This window comes from Thermobia domestica, chromosome 4, assembly GCF_964235325.1.
Source record: "Thermobia domestica chromosome 4, izTheDome1.hap1.1, whole genome shotgun sequence".
In the NCBI taxonomy this organism is placed as follows: Eukaryota; Metazoa; Arthropoda; class Insecta; order Zygentoma; family Lepismatidae; genus Thermobia; species Thermobia domestica.
The window spans coordinates 284,882,040-284,899,407 of record NC_137457.1 but is presented as its reverse complement, the minus strand read 5'-3'; the positions used below and the strand labels follow the sequence as shown (position 1 = coordinate 284,899,407).

Below are 17,368 nucleotides of genomic sequence, written 5' to 3'. Positions count from 1 at the left end.
CAACTACCTTTCTTAAAAAAGGTGTAGCCCTCTCAAAGATTGTTAACCATCACAATCCCTTCAAACTATCTCGCAAAAAAAATCGTTCCAATTCCGCTGTTATTCTGCCTCTCTGTCCAGACCAAGTCCTTGGAAAGTGTTTTGCTAGCAACGAACAAACGGGAATCAATATCTCTGCGACCTACACACTGCAGTTACTTCTCTTGCCATGATTAGAATGTAACATGAACTCAGCCACACCGTTAATATTCTTACTACGGTTGATCAGCCTTCGAATCTCAACAATTCAAATCGAATCTCATAAACCGAAATTGTCTCCACAATATTTACCTTTAATCTCCATCTCTCGTCGAGCTAATCGGGCATATCGATCCACAGGTCACCTGGTAGCTCTCTGCCTCCATCGTCAATATCTGCGGATAACGCATAGTTGTATAGTTGTATATAAGAAACGTCACTGGATTCACATTTGTAACATTCTCGGAACTGGAGCAGCTTCTCGTATACTATACCTCCATTGTTCATAATGATCAAGCAGTCACCTCGGACACAGATAACAATATTTTGGCTTCATTGTTCTAAGATATCTTTACTCCTCTACCTGGTTGTCACACACTAGCTCGCCTACGATCATCCATCAACCGACGTAACATCATAACTGTTGATTCTCTTTGACCATCTTACCTCCATACTCTTGAACAACATAATTTTCTCACCTATCCAATCCAACCGGTCGATATTAGTACTATTCTAAAATGTAAACGTAACATTGCTCTAGACTTTGATTCCATAACGAATGTTTTCATGAGACAAGCTCAGGGGTGTCATTTCAGACTTCGCTTGAGAGTGGCAAGAGCACCATCTACATAAGACTTTCACGTTATGTCTCCTCTTCCTTAGCGTAGTAGTCTTTTTAGGATGGATTGGTAATATGTTAAAATTCTGCTGTTTCCAAAACACATTAAAATAGGGTTAACAACAACATTTTTCTTCTAGTGTTTGCAAAAATATTTATGACAAAGTGTTGTGTTTCTGCTCTTAGCTGTTATTCTTGTTATTCTGGATTTCATATCTTTAAGTTTAGAATAAAATTCTTGTTATAATAATTACGTGCATAATTTTCAATTTTTTCCCTCTCTTTTGCAGTCCATTGGAACAATGTTTTGGATTTTGTTCTTCTTGGACCGTGAATATATGTACCCAGCAGTCTTAGATGATTACATTCCTTCGGTGATGAACCATGCTGCCCACACGAATATTTCAGTGTTTGCGATTCTTGAACTATTTCTCCAGAATCATCAGTATCCCAGCAGACTCAAAGGAATATCATATTTCACGATCTATTGTAACATTTATTTCGTATGGTAAGTACGCTCAAGTACCCACAGATAAGGGCACGTGGTATCATTCCATCGCTAGGCTCAGAGGTTTTATTGTTATTATTATTTTATTATAGATATTATAGGGTGTTATTATTGGGAGGTCACCGTAACTGAGACGCTTCCATGCACCACGGTCTTCAGTAACCTCTTCGTCTTCACGTACGATTTTTTCGTTTTAATATCGTCCATCAACTGTAGCCTCCTTCATCCTCTCTCTCTCTCTTTCCTGCCACCATACCCTCTAGCACGTCCCTGATGATACACTTCCTTCTTAGCCAATGTCCCAACCAGTTTCTCTTTCTCTTCTCAATAATATCTAAAATTGTTCTTTTCTTTCCCACCATTTCTAACACCTTCTCATTCGTTTTCTCCTCAATCCAGCTAATTCTCTCGATTCTTTTCCACATCCACAAATTCGAAAGCTTCGAGTCTTTTTTTTTAATCACTTTTGCGAAATGTCCACGTTCCTGTCTCATACTGTGTAACACTCAATACGTAAGCATTTTATGAGTCTTTTTCTCCACTCTTTATTCAAAGACACACAATACAGTATTTTCTTCCTCCTAAATGCTTCTTTCATCATTCCTATTCTTGCTTCAATTTCACATTCACACTTCATATTAACACTAATGATACTACCCACCCAGGTATCAAATCCTAGTCACCTTTCTATTTTCTCCCTCCTACTTGTACATGTTTACACCGACCGCTTCTTGCAAATCACCATAGCTTTTATCTTTCTATCATTATTATTACTGAATGTCTATAAAAGAAGATATTGAACATAATACATTAGAGTTTCGTTGGGAAAATGGAAAAGGGACAGAATTCAAGTTTACACTATAGTTAGGATTGAACTGACTCCAGGAAAGAACAGTTACTGGTAAGATGCTATACCAGTTGGTCAGAGATGGAGGTATTATGTCATTTATGTAAAAGTTTGTTTCAATTATAACATTTTTAAAACGAAACACAATAAATTGAATCATGTAAGAAATTAAAGCGTGACCCACACAGTGTGAGCAGATGAATAGGTGTGAAAAATAGAGTGAAGAGTAAATCGCTTCTTTCGTGTTAAACTGGCGTGAGTGTGTGTACAAAGACGTGGCGAAATCGCAGTACTTTTCATGTGCTAACATCGTTTAAAGGTAACTCGGAGCGCGATCTTCAAATGCCATAAACAATGCCCCCTAGCTTAGTGTTAAAAAACTATAAAATTATTATTTTAAGAATCGTCTTTCTGAATTGTCGCTTATAAACCGACACACTTAAAGCAAATATAGTATTGAGAAGAACTTTTACCTTCTTGAAATTATTCAATCCATGATTCCATCTATCACATACATTAACACCAATGGGCAGATAACCAGCTTAAAACCCCCAACACTAATTTCGAAGGTTATCAAGGTGCTGCTTTAGTTTGATGTTGAACAACAGAGACACTGCCCAAGCTATACCGGTATAGCTGTAACATAAGGTAAATCAACCTTGAAAATTTATTTCCGATTAAAATTCACAAAATACACGAACTATTTTGTGTATTATTCCAGAAAAAATATGTAAATATTTCAAGGTAATTCATTGATTTTATTTTGGTTATTAATTAGATTTTGTGAGCGCTGTAAAATATAGACACACTGAGAAAAATTCGTTCTCCAGACAGCGGTATATTGTACAAATATACGGAATTCTCATGGTTATTACAGAAACAGTATGGAGCATACGTTATCCATATGCTACATACGCACTTCCCTTAGATGTTACATCATGCCGTTGTAGGATGTCTGACGTCTAACAATTTTCCGTATATCACATGCGTATACTTACGTTACATTCATCAGTTATATGTTATATACGTTCAATTGTATGTAACATCCTGACTGCCTATATTGTTTTCTTACGGAAAGTACGTATAGACGGAACACTTATACGGAAAGTATTATAAAACATGAGTTCTCAGTTATACGTCTGCTGTACGTTAAGTCCAAAAACTACAGGAATTACGCAAGTAACCCACGTTTTTAAATACGCCACCTACATTTTTTATTCCTCAGTAGGCCTTTGGGAGCGTTGTGCCAAAAATTACTTTCAAATTTGTAATTTACAACATTGGCAAAATAATCATAACTTTTGTAGAGATTAAATTAAATTAAATTAAGTTTTAAAATATAGACTGACTTTCCAAATATCTTTTGGTTACAATAATACAGTTTAGTGTATTGATAATATAGGAGTTTATCGACTTCTGTATTCTTTATTTAAGTATTCCCTCAGCTATTTTCAATTTTCAATTCCGGAAGAGAAGGCCTCTCGGTGTAATATATAACCATTGCCTACGGCTTCTGAAAACAACAACTTAAAATGTAAAAATAATTTGCACTTCTGACTATAAAAATTCATTTTTAAAAAAAGCCTGAAGATAAGATTCACTAAAAATAGCTCGGCGTTCAAAGTGTTAAATGAAAGCATAACTAATACACTCATACAAGCTTACAATTGAATAAAATTCATGTTCTTGTATGTCTGCTCTTCACTGCTTTTAGCGAGTAATGTGTTTATTTTACAGTTATAGCCACGAGAGAACTTCTCACTTGTTTTGGGACACCATTTATATAGATTCATTCGTGTTCGGGAACCAGTTCCTTATGTTCGGAACTCGTGAAATGGATACGATGAAAAAAAATTCACCGCGAACTATGTGAAAATTATAAATATCTTAAATATGTTCAAAACAGAGTTTAATTATAATCTAAAAATATTAATAAATATAATTATTAGCAATGTAGATTTTTATAATTTATATTTATTATCTATTGTAATGTTCTAAAACAAAAACTCCAATTTTAGGCTGTGGTTTGTGTCGTACGTAACTCAAAATTGGCATTACCCACTTGTGAATAGTCTTTCACCTTTGGGACGATTTATGTTTCTTGAAGGTAATACTGTCTACGGAATTGGATTGTATCTACTTGGGGAGGGATTAACAAGGAAGATATGGGGTAAGTAACGTATTCTTATGTATTATATGCAGTTTGCTTTGAGTTCTATTTTATATTTCAAGACTTTATGAGATGCAATCAAATGAATAGGTCCATTTCCATGTACAGACTTTATTACTGGATAGAGCTATATATAATAACCATTGCTATTGAGACACTTATACCACCGTGACACGAGATTATGAATGCCCTCGAAGAACTCCTTGGATGAGTATGGAACCACTCTATCACAGCTTGCTGCACTTCATCCGATCAATAGTGGTGCGCCCGGAGATGTTTCTTGAGTGGCCCAAAAACCTGGAAATCACAGGGACTCAAGTCAGGACTATACACGGGGTGGTCTAATACTTCCCATTTCCACGACGCCGAAAGATCCTGTGTTTGTTTAATAACATGAGGCCCGGCATTGTCGTGCAATAAAATGATGTCCTTTGTGACGTTACCCCGGCGTTTATTCTTGATTGCTTGCCGCAGCCGACAGAGAATGTCGCAGTATTTGTTGGCGTTTATTGTTTCTCCTTTGGGGAGGAACTCCACTAGTAGAGGCCCTGCTCGTCGAAGAACACAGTCATCATGACCTTAGCAACTGATGTTGTGAAACCGATTTTCTTTGGTGTAGACGATCCTGCATACTTCCCCTGCATATTCTCACGTTTGGATTCCGGTTGAAAAAATGGGCATATTGATTCATCTCCGGCAATGATCTTTCCAAGGAAATTATTGCCCTCGTTCTGATATCGCGTCAAATGGTTCAGTGATATTCCCATTTTGTTATGTCGCTGTTCCTCTGTCAAGCACTTGGGGACCCATTGAGCACAAACCTTCCGGTAACTAAGTCTATTGCGCACAATGTCATGCACACTGCCATGGAATACCTGTACTTGAGCACTAATGACACCCAAGGTGACCCGTCTATCAGTTTGAATGCAATTGTCAATAGCAGCAACTGTCTTAACAGGAATACGAGGTCGCGCATCATCATTTAGTGTTTCCCTGCCACCACTAAAACGCCGACACCTCTTTCGCACTGTTTTGTCTGAAACACATTTCGAACCATACAACACCCTGCATTCTCCTGTATATATCCACTGGATGGACACCTTCCGCACAAAGAAAGCGTATTACACCCCGCTGTTATTCCTTGGTAATGTTGGTCACTGGCACCTCCATTGATGTGTCACACGGCGCCACGTCTTACCTGAGGGAGTGAAAGGAACATTTATAAGTAGCCAACCTCTGCTAACGTACCACACTACGCCCTGCGCAACAAATATAACATTTATTATGGCCTGCATATATTTGGATATAAACGGCAAACAGCACTAACATCTCCCTCAATCTGTTGTCCGAATATTTACAATTGGCCTTTCTCATTTGACTAAACCTTATATATATACAAAAAACATTTTTGTAAACAGCTGAAATAAAGGAAGAACACTACAATTTGTAAGGAGTTTGGTTTACCAAAACTCAATTTATTCACTCTCTATATTCACCCTGTGTATGCGTATGTCCAATAGTAGCCCATAGCTGTCGATTTTGCATTTTGCTTCTACTGCAGAGTTTTTACTTCAAACGATGCATATGAGAAGAGGACAAATTGATCAAGCATTCATTACACAAGGTTTCAGAAACTGACATAAGGCAAACGAATGCTGTCGAAGTCGTGAAAAATGTAAATGACACCAATAAAATTTGTTCTTGGTCAAAATGCAATAAAAATAAACCAATTAACGTCCAATTAGTTGAGTATAAGAAGGCTTTTATTTGCAAGCAAGAACAAACAAGACTGCAAAATCGACAAATCATGGAGAGGCTAATCAACATAGTAATTCTTTGCGTCACAAAAGGAGGCCGCCCATTGAAAAGTCATACTAAGAATAAAGAAGCACACGACAAGGGATTATTTCTAGATGTACAGTACTTGATTTAATTTCCAAATATGTCCCCATTTTGAAAGAACAGCTAACTAATGAGTCAGAAACTGCAGTTACTCAAGCCACAAATTCAGAATGATATAATACGCAGTTTGAAAAATGTACTTGTAAGGAACTTGAAAATGTCATTACTTGGTACAAGGAGTGATTATGGTAATTATGAACAGATGTCTACAGTTCCTCGATGTTTTGATGCCAATAGAGACTCTTTGTAAGTTATCCTCTGTAGATGCACAAACAATTTTTAACACGTTAACACTAGTAATGTCCGAGTTCGGTGTTGAATGGGAGAATGTTCTTTCAGTTTGCTTCGATGGAGTCTCAACAATGCCTGGGACACTATCTGGAGTGCAAATGAAATATAAAGAAAAGAATACTTCAATCATATATGTTCACAGCTATGCTCATTGTTTGAATCTCGTACTTGTGGACTCATGTAGCTGCAACCTGAAAATAGATTAGTTCCAGATTGCTTTGGAACAATTCCTCTACACTTTCATTGAAGATAGTTCGTCATGTCACGCAGCTTTTGTTAGTGTATGCCAAAAATTGATCTAAGTTTGAGAACGCTGAAGTCTTTATCAACAACGAGATGGCCGTGCTGTGCTGAAGCTGTTTCAGCAGTGAAAAAGAACTACTCTGCATTTATTTTGGCTTTGGAAGAAATCACTCAAAATAATCATCAGACTGATGTAAGAACTAAAGGAATGGACTAAAGCAACAAGTCAGATCGTTTGAATTCGTCTTTTGTCTCACAGTGCTACATCCAGTTCTACAAATGATCGTAAAGGTTAGCAAGTTACTCTGAACTGCAGATGCAAATCTACTTTCGGCTGTATCTAGTGCCAGATCAGCTCGCAATGCTGTGCAATCCATGAAAAACTCATCTCGATTCATGGAACTCTACAATGAAGCTATTAAGATCTGTGATAGTCTGAAGATTTCTATTTCCCCTATGAAGAGGAATAAAATTGTAAAGAGTCTTGACAGATCAGTAAGCTCGCAGTATTCGTACGATAGAAAGGAAGAGGTGATGAGAAAATTCTTGCTATTATCCTCCTTTTAGACTCAGTTGTTTGTGGTCTTGATGACAGATTTAGTCAAGAAACTATTGGGATCATCAATGCCATGGGAAATCTGGTTGACTTGAATGTAAAGGATGAAGAAATAGCCCTCTAAGCTAGAAAAATCAAATTGTCAGGCGACGAGTTGGCGGCAGAAGTAAGACTTCTGAAAGGAAAATCGTCTGTATCCAAGGAAAGTTCTTCTGTTACGCTGCAGGAATGGTTTCAAGGGTTGGAAAAAGATAGGAGATATTTTCTGCACTCTACTCTGTAATACAGCGCTTCTCTTTTATATCTGTCACATGCTGCACGTATGAGAAAGCTTTCTCCAAGCTTACTCAAGTTAAAAGTAAATTAAAAGCAACTCAGAAGTAGGATAGATTGGAAGCCCTGCTCTTGTTGTTTGTGGAACAGAAAAGAGCTTCGTTTATCGATGAATTTAAGATCATTGTGCTTTTTTTGACAGACATCTCTTGTTGTAGATTATGTGCACTCTGATATATTTGTTTGTAACATTTATGAACATTTTGTGTGTGTGTAATTTCTATGCATTTTGATTTTTTCCTACTACATAGCTACATCCAGAAATTTGCAACACTGGAATTTATATTCCTTTAAAAACATCAGTACAGTTAAAGTGTCAAATGATTGTATTGCAAAGCTAGAAAGATATTTAAAAAGCACAGTGCTTAATTTGTTTTCTTTCAGCACATCCAAATATAAAGTTCTAGCGATTGGACGGTTGAAAGTGGGGGGAGGGCAAGACATGATCTGAATATTTGTATATCAATGTTAGTTTCCCTGGTTGTTACTAACCATTCGTTTGACGAAAAGTTGTATAACTAATAGGATACTATCGTTTTCAGTTAAAATACCGTAATTCATATTTCATTAAGTAAATTGACAAGAGCAACGGAAGTAGATACTAGTCCTTTGTACTCTAAAACAACAAAGATGTAAGAAGAGATTTGATTCCTTGCTCATGAACATTTTAGAATTCTGTCCGGAAAATTTTGTGCTCAGACTATTTAATAACAAATTTGCAAATCAAATAAATAGACACTATAATATTAATCATAGTAATGAACAATGAGGCTTGTTTTGCAAAAGTTATATTGAAACTGGGGATTAATGAACAACTTAATCTTTAATTCCACACATGCTATTAAACGTATGCTATTACTTTTAAAAAATAAAAGATAGTAAATACTATAAGCATATGCTAGGACATTTAAAGAAATATTTGCTTTTGCAGCTTCCCGAGACATGTTCATGTCCATTAGGTATAGTTTTCAGTTTCTTGGAACACATCCGAACACAATACTTACGTTAGAATCATTCCATGCTCCAGTTGTAGGTCTACAAAATAATCCTAGAATCTAGAATTATGTTCAAATCTCTAAATTTAATTGTACATACACTCGTACACCCCTACACACAACACTTAACTTGTATATTACACTGCAAAACAATGGAAAAGACAGAAGTTTCTTATTACTCTCTTTTTAATCAATATTCCTTACTATTAGAAAGAAGAAAATACATGTTTGGAACTATTAATTTTTGTGCAATTAAAGAATAACTTGTGTAAGACTTTTTTTTTGGTGAAATGTGCTCTCAATTAGTTTCAAAGCGGCTGATTACCATATCCAGCCCTTTTAAAAAAATGAAAGTATGCTGGAATTGTTGTGCTCCAATAGGTTAATTTTGGGGTTATTTTCGGTGGCAATTAATTGTTGTTTAGTTGATTTGGAGTTTAACGTCCATTTCAGCAACTAGACTGTATGAGACGGGACTCACTGATTAACGTGGAATCCGAAGTATATGAGCCGTGGAAATTAAAACGCAATATCTGTAGCTTTCTTAACTCCACGGGGAGACAAACAGTACGTACTCACGCAACGGAAAATATTATATGGCATCATTTTTTATGAAATAGTAATACATACAAAAAGTTCAAAATTTTATTCAAAAATCACATTTCCAAATGAAAATATATGCATTAATGGGTTACTTCCAAAAAGTGGGCAGCTGCCCCCTTTGCCCCTCCTAATCGCCACCCATGGCTACGCTTATGATGTAGACGTATTTAATTGTTGTGAAAAGTTGTTCAAAAAACTAATATTGAGTATTTCATTAAAAAAAAAATAGTTTTCAAGGAGAATATATTATTTTAATCTAACATTCTATATCCAAGTATCAAGTATACAAGTATTAGTATTAATATTTTGTATACAAGTATTAGTTGTAACATTATGTATTCAGGTATCATATGTAGACACTATAATTGGGCAGTAATGCCTGTTGTGTCAATAAAAATAAAATATTTAAAAATAAAAAATAAAGAAAAACAATGCAGAACAACATAATATCGAAAACTTCTAAAATCACTGTCAATTACCCTCAATTACATGTCTCTGTGCTATGTTGTCAGTACTTCATTTGCAACCTACGTTTCTGCTGCATCATACGGTAGGTAACAAATGGGACTTGCCAACCCCAATCCTTTGCAACATTTTCGTAGATTTAAGAGCAACAAGCCATGGGCACCCGAAGAAAATTTTCTAGGGGGAGGGGGGCTCAAATCCCTGATTCTATATTACATTTGGTATTTTTTTTTTTTATTTGTATTTAGAAAATCTTAAGAAATTTAATATATTTTCTTTAGCTAGATGGGGGACTCGGGTCCCACCCTGCCCTCCGTTTCGGGCGCCCATGCAACAAGCAGAACAAGTTGCTGAACTCAACTCACAAGAGAAGATCGGGAGAAAGTACTAGCCTACAGAGAAACTAAGCATGCTATTTGAAAGACCAAATCATGCTGATTACAACAAGCTAATAAAATTCCTGTGCGAATGAGAACTTTTCTTGAGACAATATTAAATGCACAATGCACATTTCCTTTTTGACCAAAGGTTGTAATTCAAAGACACCATCTTGTAGAACTAGTCTTCAATATACCACATACCAAAAATCTAAGAAAAATATTCCTTCGTTACGGAGATACAACGCTTCCAACAATGGGAAAATGAGCTGCTTACGTCACGGCAGCACAGACAAGGGTTTTGGCGTGACGTCACAGGTCCGTATCGCTCTGTGAGTTGCATTGGAAGCTTCAAGGAATCTTTTCATATCACAGTTTCTTACTGCAAATTACAAATAAATTTAGTAGTATAGGGAAAGGAAAAATGGCAAAATAAGTAATACACTTACTGTATATAAATGTAACGTGTTAATAAGACCTATTTTTCTAGTTTGAAATATATTAATGGTCATTTGTAAAGTTCTATAATTACAAATATTTTAGATACTTATACACTTAAGCAGAATTACTTTACTATTGTATTGCCCCCAAAACGTTCGAGTCTAAGCACTATATCAGTTCATGCACAGATTGAGAATATCTAGGCTATCGTATTATAGCTTTTCTTTATTTTGAAGATTTGTCGTAAATCTCCATGCTATTATACTACGGCTACAAATAAGCACTTTCTGCACCACCCTTTAAAAATATTCATATCCTATTACATCCTTTCATTTTTTTTCTACTATTCACTCTGCATATTAGCAAGTAATCACCCCACACCATTGTTACAATTATTCTTATCTTAATGCTACAAGAATAGTGTTATATAGCGCTGTACTTTCTTACTATGTTTCTATAAGGGAAATGCTTTTGTGGTCATCGCGGTGGTTTGCAGCTGAAGAAAGCTGTAGCGAATAGAGGCAGACAGGCTGCCGAAAGAACCATCATAAACAAGATAAGTGCTCGAAAATTTTTCTTGTGAGCTAGGCGCGGGTTCTCAAATCTGGGCCTTCATAATTTTATTTTTGATTTAACTTATTTAGAACCCAGATTTCTATTTCCAATCACTTTGACTACCTGGCGTCCAGGATTTTTCCAGCCTGAACAAGAGGAATATTGGCAGAAATTTATTATGTGTTCTTACGTTGTTACTTTGAAACTTCAGCTTTTTCTTTTCAATGTAGTGAATCTTTTCAATGTAGTTTCACAGTTTCTGTGGGTATATTAACAATTTTACATGCATGTTACGAAAGAATTAAGTTTTAACAAATATTTTGATTATAATTATCTGCATTTGTTTTTCAGGAGATCAAATGCAACTGACAGCAGATCCGACCAGAAAGTCACTTTAAATATTCTTACTTCCACTGGCATGCACAGGAGGTTGCAGTATTGTTAAAGAAAAATGGACTTAACCTATTTTTGCTGTTAAACTCAGTACCTTTACTGCTATATAGAACTGTTGTATTATACCTATTATAATGTATTGGTACTGGTTAATTCTATTGAACTCGTGTACAAAACCTCTGAGCATTTATCAGCGTACGTAGCCTACAACCAGTGATGCTAGGTACTCAAGTTAAAATTTCCCTCAGAAATGCTAAAAAATTCCTATATATCAATGTTTAAAGAGAGCATTATTGCGAATCTACATGCATTTGTGCGTTTGATCTTCTGTTATTACTTCTGTTAGCACTACCCGACACGTAATTTGAAACTGCTCGAAGGCGCTCTTGTGGTGATCTAAGCAATTTTGAACATGTCTTGCTCGCAGCTAATGCTGCAAAATGACAAATACATTTCATAACAAAAAAAATCTTGAACATCCTCTTGAAGCTTAGTGAAAAAAGAATTTTTTGTTACTATCATTACACTAGCTCCATCATTTGTAATACATAATATAGTATTTAGAGGAATGTCTTTGCAGTTTAGGCATACTTTAAAGACGTAGAAAACTTCTGCAGAAAAATCGGCTACGCGTTATGGGATCAATTCTAAAAGTTCTGTTCTGACGCGTCCATTAAGAGGAGAAACGTATCTCAGTAAAACTCACAGATATTTTTCTGAACATACGTCCGTACTCTCGTCAACGAGAATAGAGAGTTTAGTGTTCTAAAGAATTTGTACTGCTTCACTTACTTCTACGTTGGCAGCAACAAGATTGTTCAATAACGCGGCACATTTCTGCCCCCCAAATAATAATAATAATAATAAGTTTGTCACTTTGTGTGTGGGATTCTGGAAAGAATGCCACCATCTTTCGTCATACTGCCGCAGTGCTTAGTAATATAACATTTGTTGAAAAGATAAATTTTCTTACATTTTATCTCGTATTCGTAAAATTTCCCTTTTCCCCTCCTTAAAAAATTCTTTGCTATATCTCCCTACGCTGCGGGAAATTTCCCTCAAACTAACATCACTGCGTACAACACACAAAGATTAAACAAACACACATACACACAGAAAACTCTGAGGAAAACTTGAAACCATTGAGCGGGACTAGTGTGAGGTTCTCAACACAGAGGAAAAATAACACTGTGCAGTATTGGCAGCTGTACAAAAATTATCATACATACAAAGAAGAGGTTATAGGCTACTATGAGGTGAAAAAGAAAAGATGTTTTAGGATGCTCTTGAACTACATTAAAGAAACGACTTATATGTTTTCGATATAGACTGGTAGCTAAATTCAGTATACGTGTTATATTATTCAAATTTGTACTTTACGTTTTCATCTAAGGTTGCTAATTCTGATAAGCAACATAGTTTCCCCCCTTCTTTTTTTGTGGTATTAACGAATATAGTGACTATAGCGCCACTTTTGCCCGACATGGCCCGAATCTGATTGATAATTGCTTAAATGGCCCATAGAAATTGATTTTCAACAGAGAATAAATATAGGAAGAAATATTTCTATACTTTTCTTGTCTGTAGCGTACAGATCACAAGTTCTGTCACAGATTCTACATAGAATATTGTTGTCAAGTACAAGAATATGTTGTGTATTGATTCAAATAGACTGAACAATTCTTGTGTCAATTCAAACACTGAATGAAAGCTTATATTAGGAAGAATCAACGAGCTAAAACAAAAAAGTTTAGCTCCCATACCAAAGCTCGTAAGTTTAATTTTACCCATACGTCGCACAAAATACAATTATGCTACATGTTATAATGCTGCATTATTTTTGTGGAGGGGGATTAGAAACTAGTTATGAGAAATTTTGTTCCTTTCTTGAAATTATTTCCTTTAAAATCATTTCCAAACAATAACTCTTTCCACTGGATTAAAGTATATTGGTTCAGATGAAGTCATGTATTCTAGCGTTTCCCAATCTTACTGATGTCGCGGACCCCTTGTAGCGACTATTGATTTACACGGACCCCTATGCAATCAAAAAGAAAATCTACAATATGTTTTATATATCATGAAAATGAAATAATGTTTTACAATTTTACAACACTAAATGTGTCATTTATGACAAAGCAACACTACTCTAAATGGAGATATTTAAAAAATAATAATAATAATATGCCAGTTAGGCCTAATATTATGAATTAAACATTCACCTAGCCTAATATGTGATGGATGATGCATCTTTCAGCCTAGGTTGGTAATTTACTTATTCCTCCTTTTATTTTTTGGTATTCTATTATTCTCAATTGGTGGAAACGTACTTAATAAGTCTACAGTACCAGTATCCTAGTTATAAGCAACACAATTTAATAAAGTTTAATGAAAGTAAAATGTCTCGTGGACTCTTTCAATCTCTCGCGACCCTCTAGGGCTCCGCTGACCACAGATTTGAAAACAATTATGTATATTCCCATTCTCCGTTCCCGTCCCTCTTAGGTCCGAATATTCTCCTCAGGTTTTTATTCTCAAAAATTTTCAGATTACGTTCTTCGCAACCACACAGCACAACAGACATGATTATCATTTTATAAGCTTCAAATTCAATAAATTTAGTATTGCTTAGATGAAAGTTGAGTATTAAAAATATAATAAATTCTATAACAAAATTTAATTTTCATGAAGTACGTGCTCCGTTCAGATCAAAGCCAGCAAATAAGTCAAATGCTGCTTGAAATTCATAAGTTTTACATGCGAAATCTGTTTATCATTAAGAATAATAAGTGCGTGCTTATCTTCTGTAAAATCTGAAGGTAGAACACATTAAAACTTGTTTACATATGCCAATGACCAGAATAATCTAGCCCTATATTATTTACTATAAGCTCGTTTTTTAAAATCTTTTCATATTAAATTCTGTTAGAGTCAGGTATAATGAAATTGTTATAGCGACATGGTAAAGCAATTTATAGTGTTCAGATTATACTTGTTCACTAAATTATAGTTAGAGTATACTGTACTCTAACTATAATTAGAGTAACGTTAGAGTATACCTTGATATACCGTATTTAGTAAGATTTAACAATAACTCCTTTATTATTTTTCATCATATTGTTTAGTTAGTAGTGAGTTTGTTTTTACTGGTTAAATAAAAATAACATTTAAAAATTAACAATTTGTTTTATTTCTTGATATATATCCATAACAACTAACTCTATGGCCTATGGAACCCGGAGGTTCAATGCCGCGTTCACAAAAGCTCTCCACTGACTTCTATCCTTAGCTAACTGCATCCAGTTTCTACTTTGTATTCCAATCTCTGCGAGATCCATCTTAATATTGTCCTGCCATCTGCACCTAGGTCTTCCTAATGGTCGTTTTCCGATTGGCCTTCCAGTCAAGACTTTGAAAGCGTCTCTACTTTCTTCCATTCTAGCTACATGACCCGCCCATCTAAGCCTCCTAGACTTGACGACTCTAACAATGTTGGGTAAACCATATAAATTATGTAATTCCTCGTTATGAAGTTTCCGCCATAACAACAACAATAAAAAAATATTTTTGTCTTTCTTCCTTAACTCTTAGCTCGCTGAAAAATTAATAAATTCTCTGGTAAATGTTGATATGAACTAAAAGTAAGATCAATATGTAACGAAAACATTTTCATTTAGGACCCAGAACAATAGGAAACATACAAATATTACAGAACTATGAAAAATTTATATTATATATATATATATATAATGTCGATATATATATATATATATATATATAATGTCGATATATATATATATATATATATATATATATATATATATATATATATATATATATATATATATATATATATCGGGTGTTGCAAAATAAGTGTTACAACTCTTGGGAGGTGATTCCTGCCAATGAGACAAGAAAAAAAGTTCTCTTGAACTTTCGGCTATCGGACATAGTTTCAGATCTACAAGGTGCCGAAAGCGTGGGAAAATGACTTTCGGACGCCAATAGTTCGGAAACTATCCAACGTAAAGAGGGCGGATAAAAAATTCACTGAAGAAGTCGTATCAGCTCTATTGAATTTTACATATTTCACAATCCTACCACGCACGCGCAAGGGATTCCCTAAAGGAACGTAGGGATTCCCGGATAATCTGCCAAATGAAAATTGCTATAAATGATATGAATTGATAGGATTTCTACCAGGTAACAATAATTCGTTTGTCTCAAGTCGATATCTGGAACAAATACAAAATGGCGGACAACTTTTTGCCCGTTGTGTGTGGTTGCATAATCGCCAGGTACGGATGTTGGCCAACAGTGACGTTCTGAGTATTTAGTGTAGTGAATTTGTATTCAAATGCTCTAGAAAGACATCTGGAGTGTCGGTAGAGCGTAACAGATGAAGGAAGGTGATTCACATGTGTGGAAACACGTAACGAAAAATGACCAGAAATATACTCTATAAACGTGAGTTCAAAGAGTCGGAAATGTAAGGAATACAACAAGAACATGAAAGTCATTGCCAATTCACCAATAATATTCCCTCAAACCGATGCAATATAATATGCAAGGTTGCATACCAATAAGGATGCAACAACTGAGGCCAAGGAGACTCAAAGAAACTGGGGAAACTAAAGGAATGTGACTAGTGGGATCGCATGATCGATATTGAAATGTGGCAAATGTGTATGTTGATATAGACATATAGCTAATTGAAAAATGTTAACATGTCCCACTACAGCTGTGGTACCGTCCCATGTGGGAAAAATAGGAAACTAACTTTGTACATGCTGCTATTACACTTGGTTCGTATTGTAGTGCAACGTAAAAAGAACACAATTATATCCATGTCCCACCTATACTGGAACATTGTCCCACACTCAAAACATAGGAGAATAACTGTAATATGTTCTAGTACACATAAGTCACATTCTGGTACAACGTAAGTAGAACACAATTGAATCCACGACCCCCTTCGTCTGGAACATTGTCCCACACTCGAAACATGGGAAATAACTCTCTAAAAGACATGGTTCAAATTCTGATACAGCTTGAAAGTAACAATATGTTAGCATGTCCCACTTCTTCTGGGACAATATTACGCACTCAAAATATAGGAAAATAAAGCCTCAAATTTGTATAGTGCACATTTCAACGAAGAATAAATAAAACAAATCGGCACAGGTCCCACTAACGCTAGAATGGCATCAGAAAGAAAAGAAAATGAGCTGAAGAAAGGGGGGGGGCACAGAACAATTAACAATTAGAAAAAAATTAACAATAAGCTTCAGGATCTACACTATTTGTATCTTGTACCATGCACTTTAAGAAACTATGCAGTACGATGACAGCCTCACAAACACTATAATATTCAGAGACGTTGTTGGAAGTGTTCTCCATTGACGTCAATACAAAGATGACACCGGCGAAGCACAGCTTGTCTGGTAGGCGCATTCCATGTAGCATATCACTAATGGTCCCAGCAGCGGCATTGATGCGAGCAACGAGGTCCTCAGCACTTTCCACGGGGGTGTCATACACAAGCCGTTTCATTTCCCCCCACAAAAAGAAATCCACCGGTGTGAGGTCGGGTGACTTTCTACAGTTTAACATAGGATCCGAACCACTTGTGTCTCCACCCCGGACTACTTGATTACAAGCAAGAAATATCCCTGTAAATGCCTCGATGCGTTACCTGTCATCGTGCGCGTTTACTCCACCGTCTTCTTTTGCTTATGTTATGGCGTTTAGTATCTCTTTCAACGACAGGGCTAGGCACAGGTGGGACCTACAGTTTAAAGTGGGATCCGAACCACTACTCCGGTTTTGAATC

At 35.7% G+C, this 17,368-nt stretch overlaps 1 protein-coding gene across 1 annotated transcript in view; it reads left to right on the top strand.

The window, feature by feature from the left end:
• Positions 1–14,677, top strand: part of LOC145684124 (androgen-dependent TFPI-regulating protein-like) — a 74,701-nt gene extending 60,024 nt beyond the window's left edge. The window contains exons 3-5 of the mRNA XM_081756050.1: positions 1,147–1,364; positions 4,230–4,381; positions 11,494–14,677. Coding sequence (XP_081612176.1) covers positions 1,147–1,364; positions 4,230–4,381; positions 11,494–11,540 — 417 coding nt within the window. The 3' untranslated portion in view covers positions 11,541–14,677. The remainder of the gene's footprint in view (positions 1–1,146; positions 1,365–4,229; positions 4,382–11,493) is intronic.
• Positions 14,678–17,368: the final 2,691 nt, after the last annotated feature.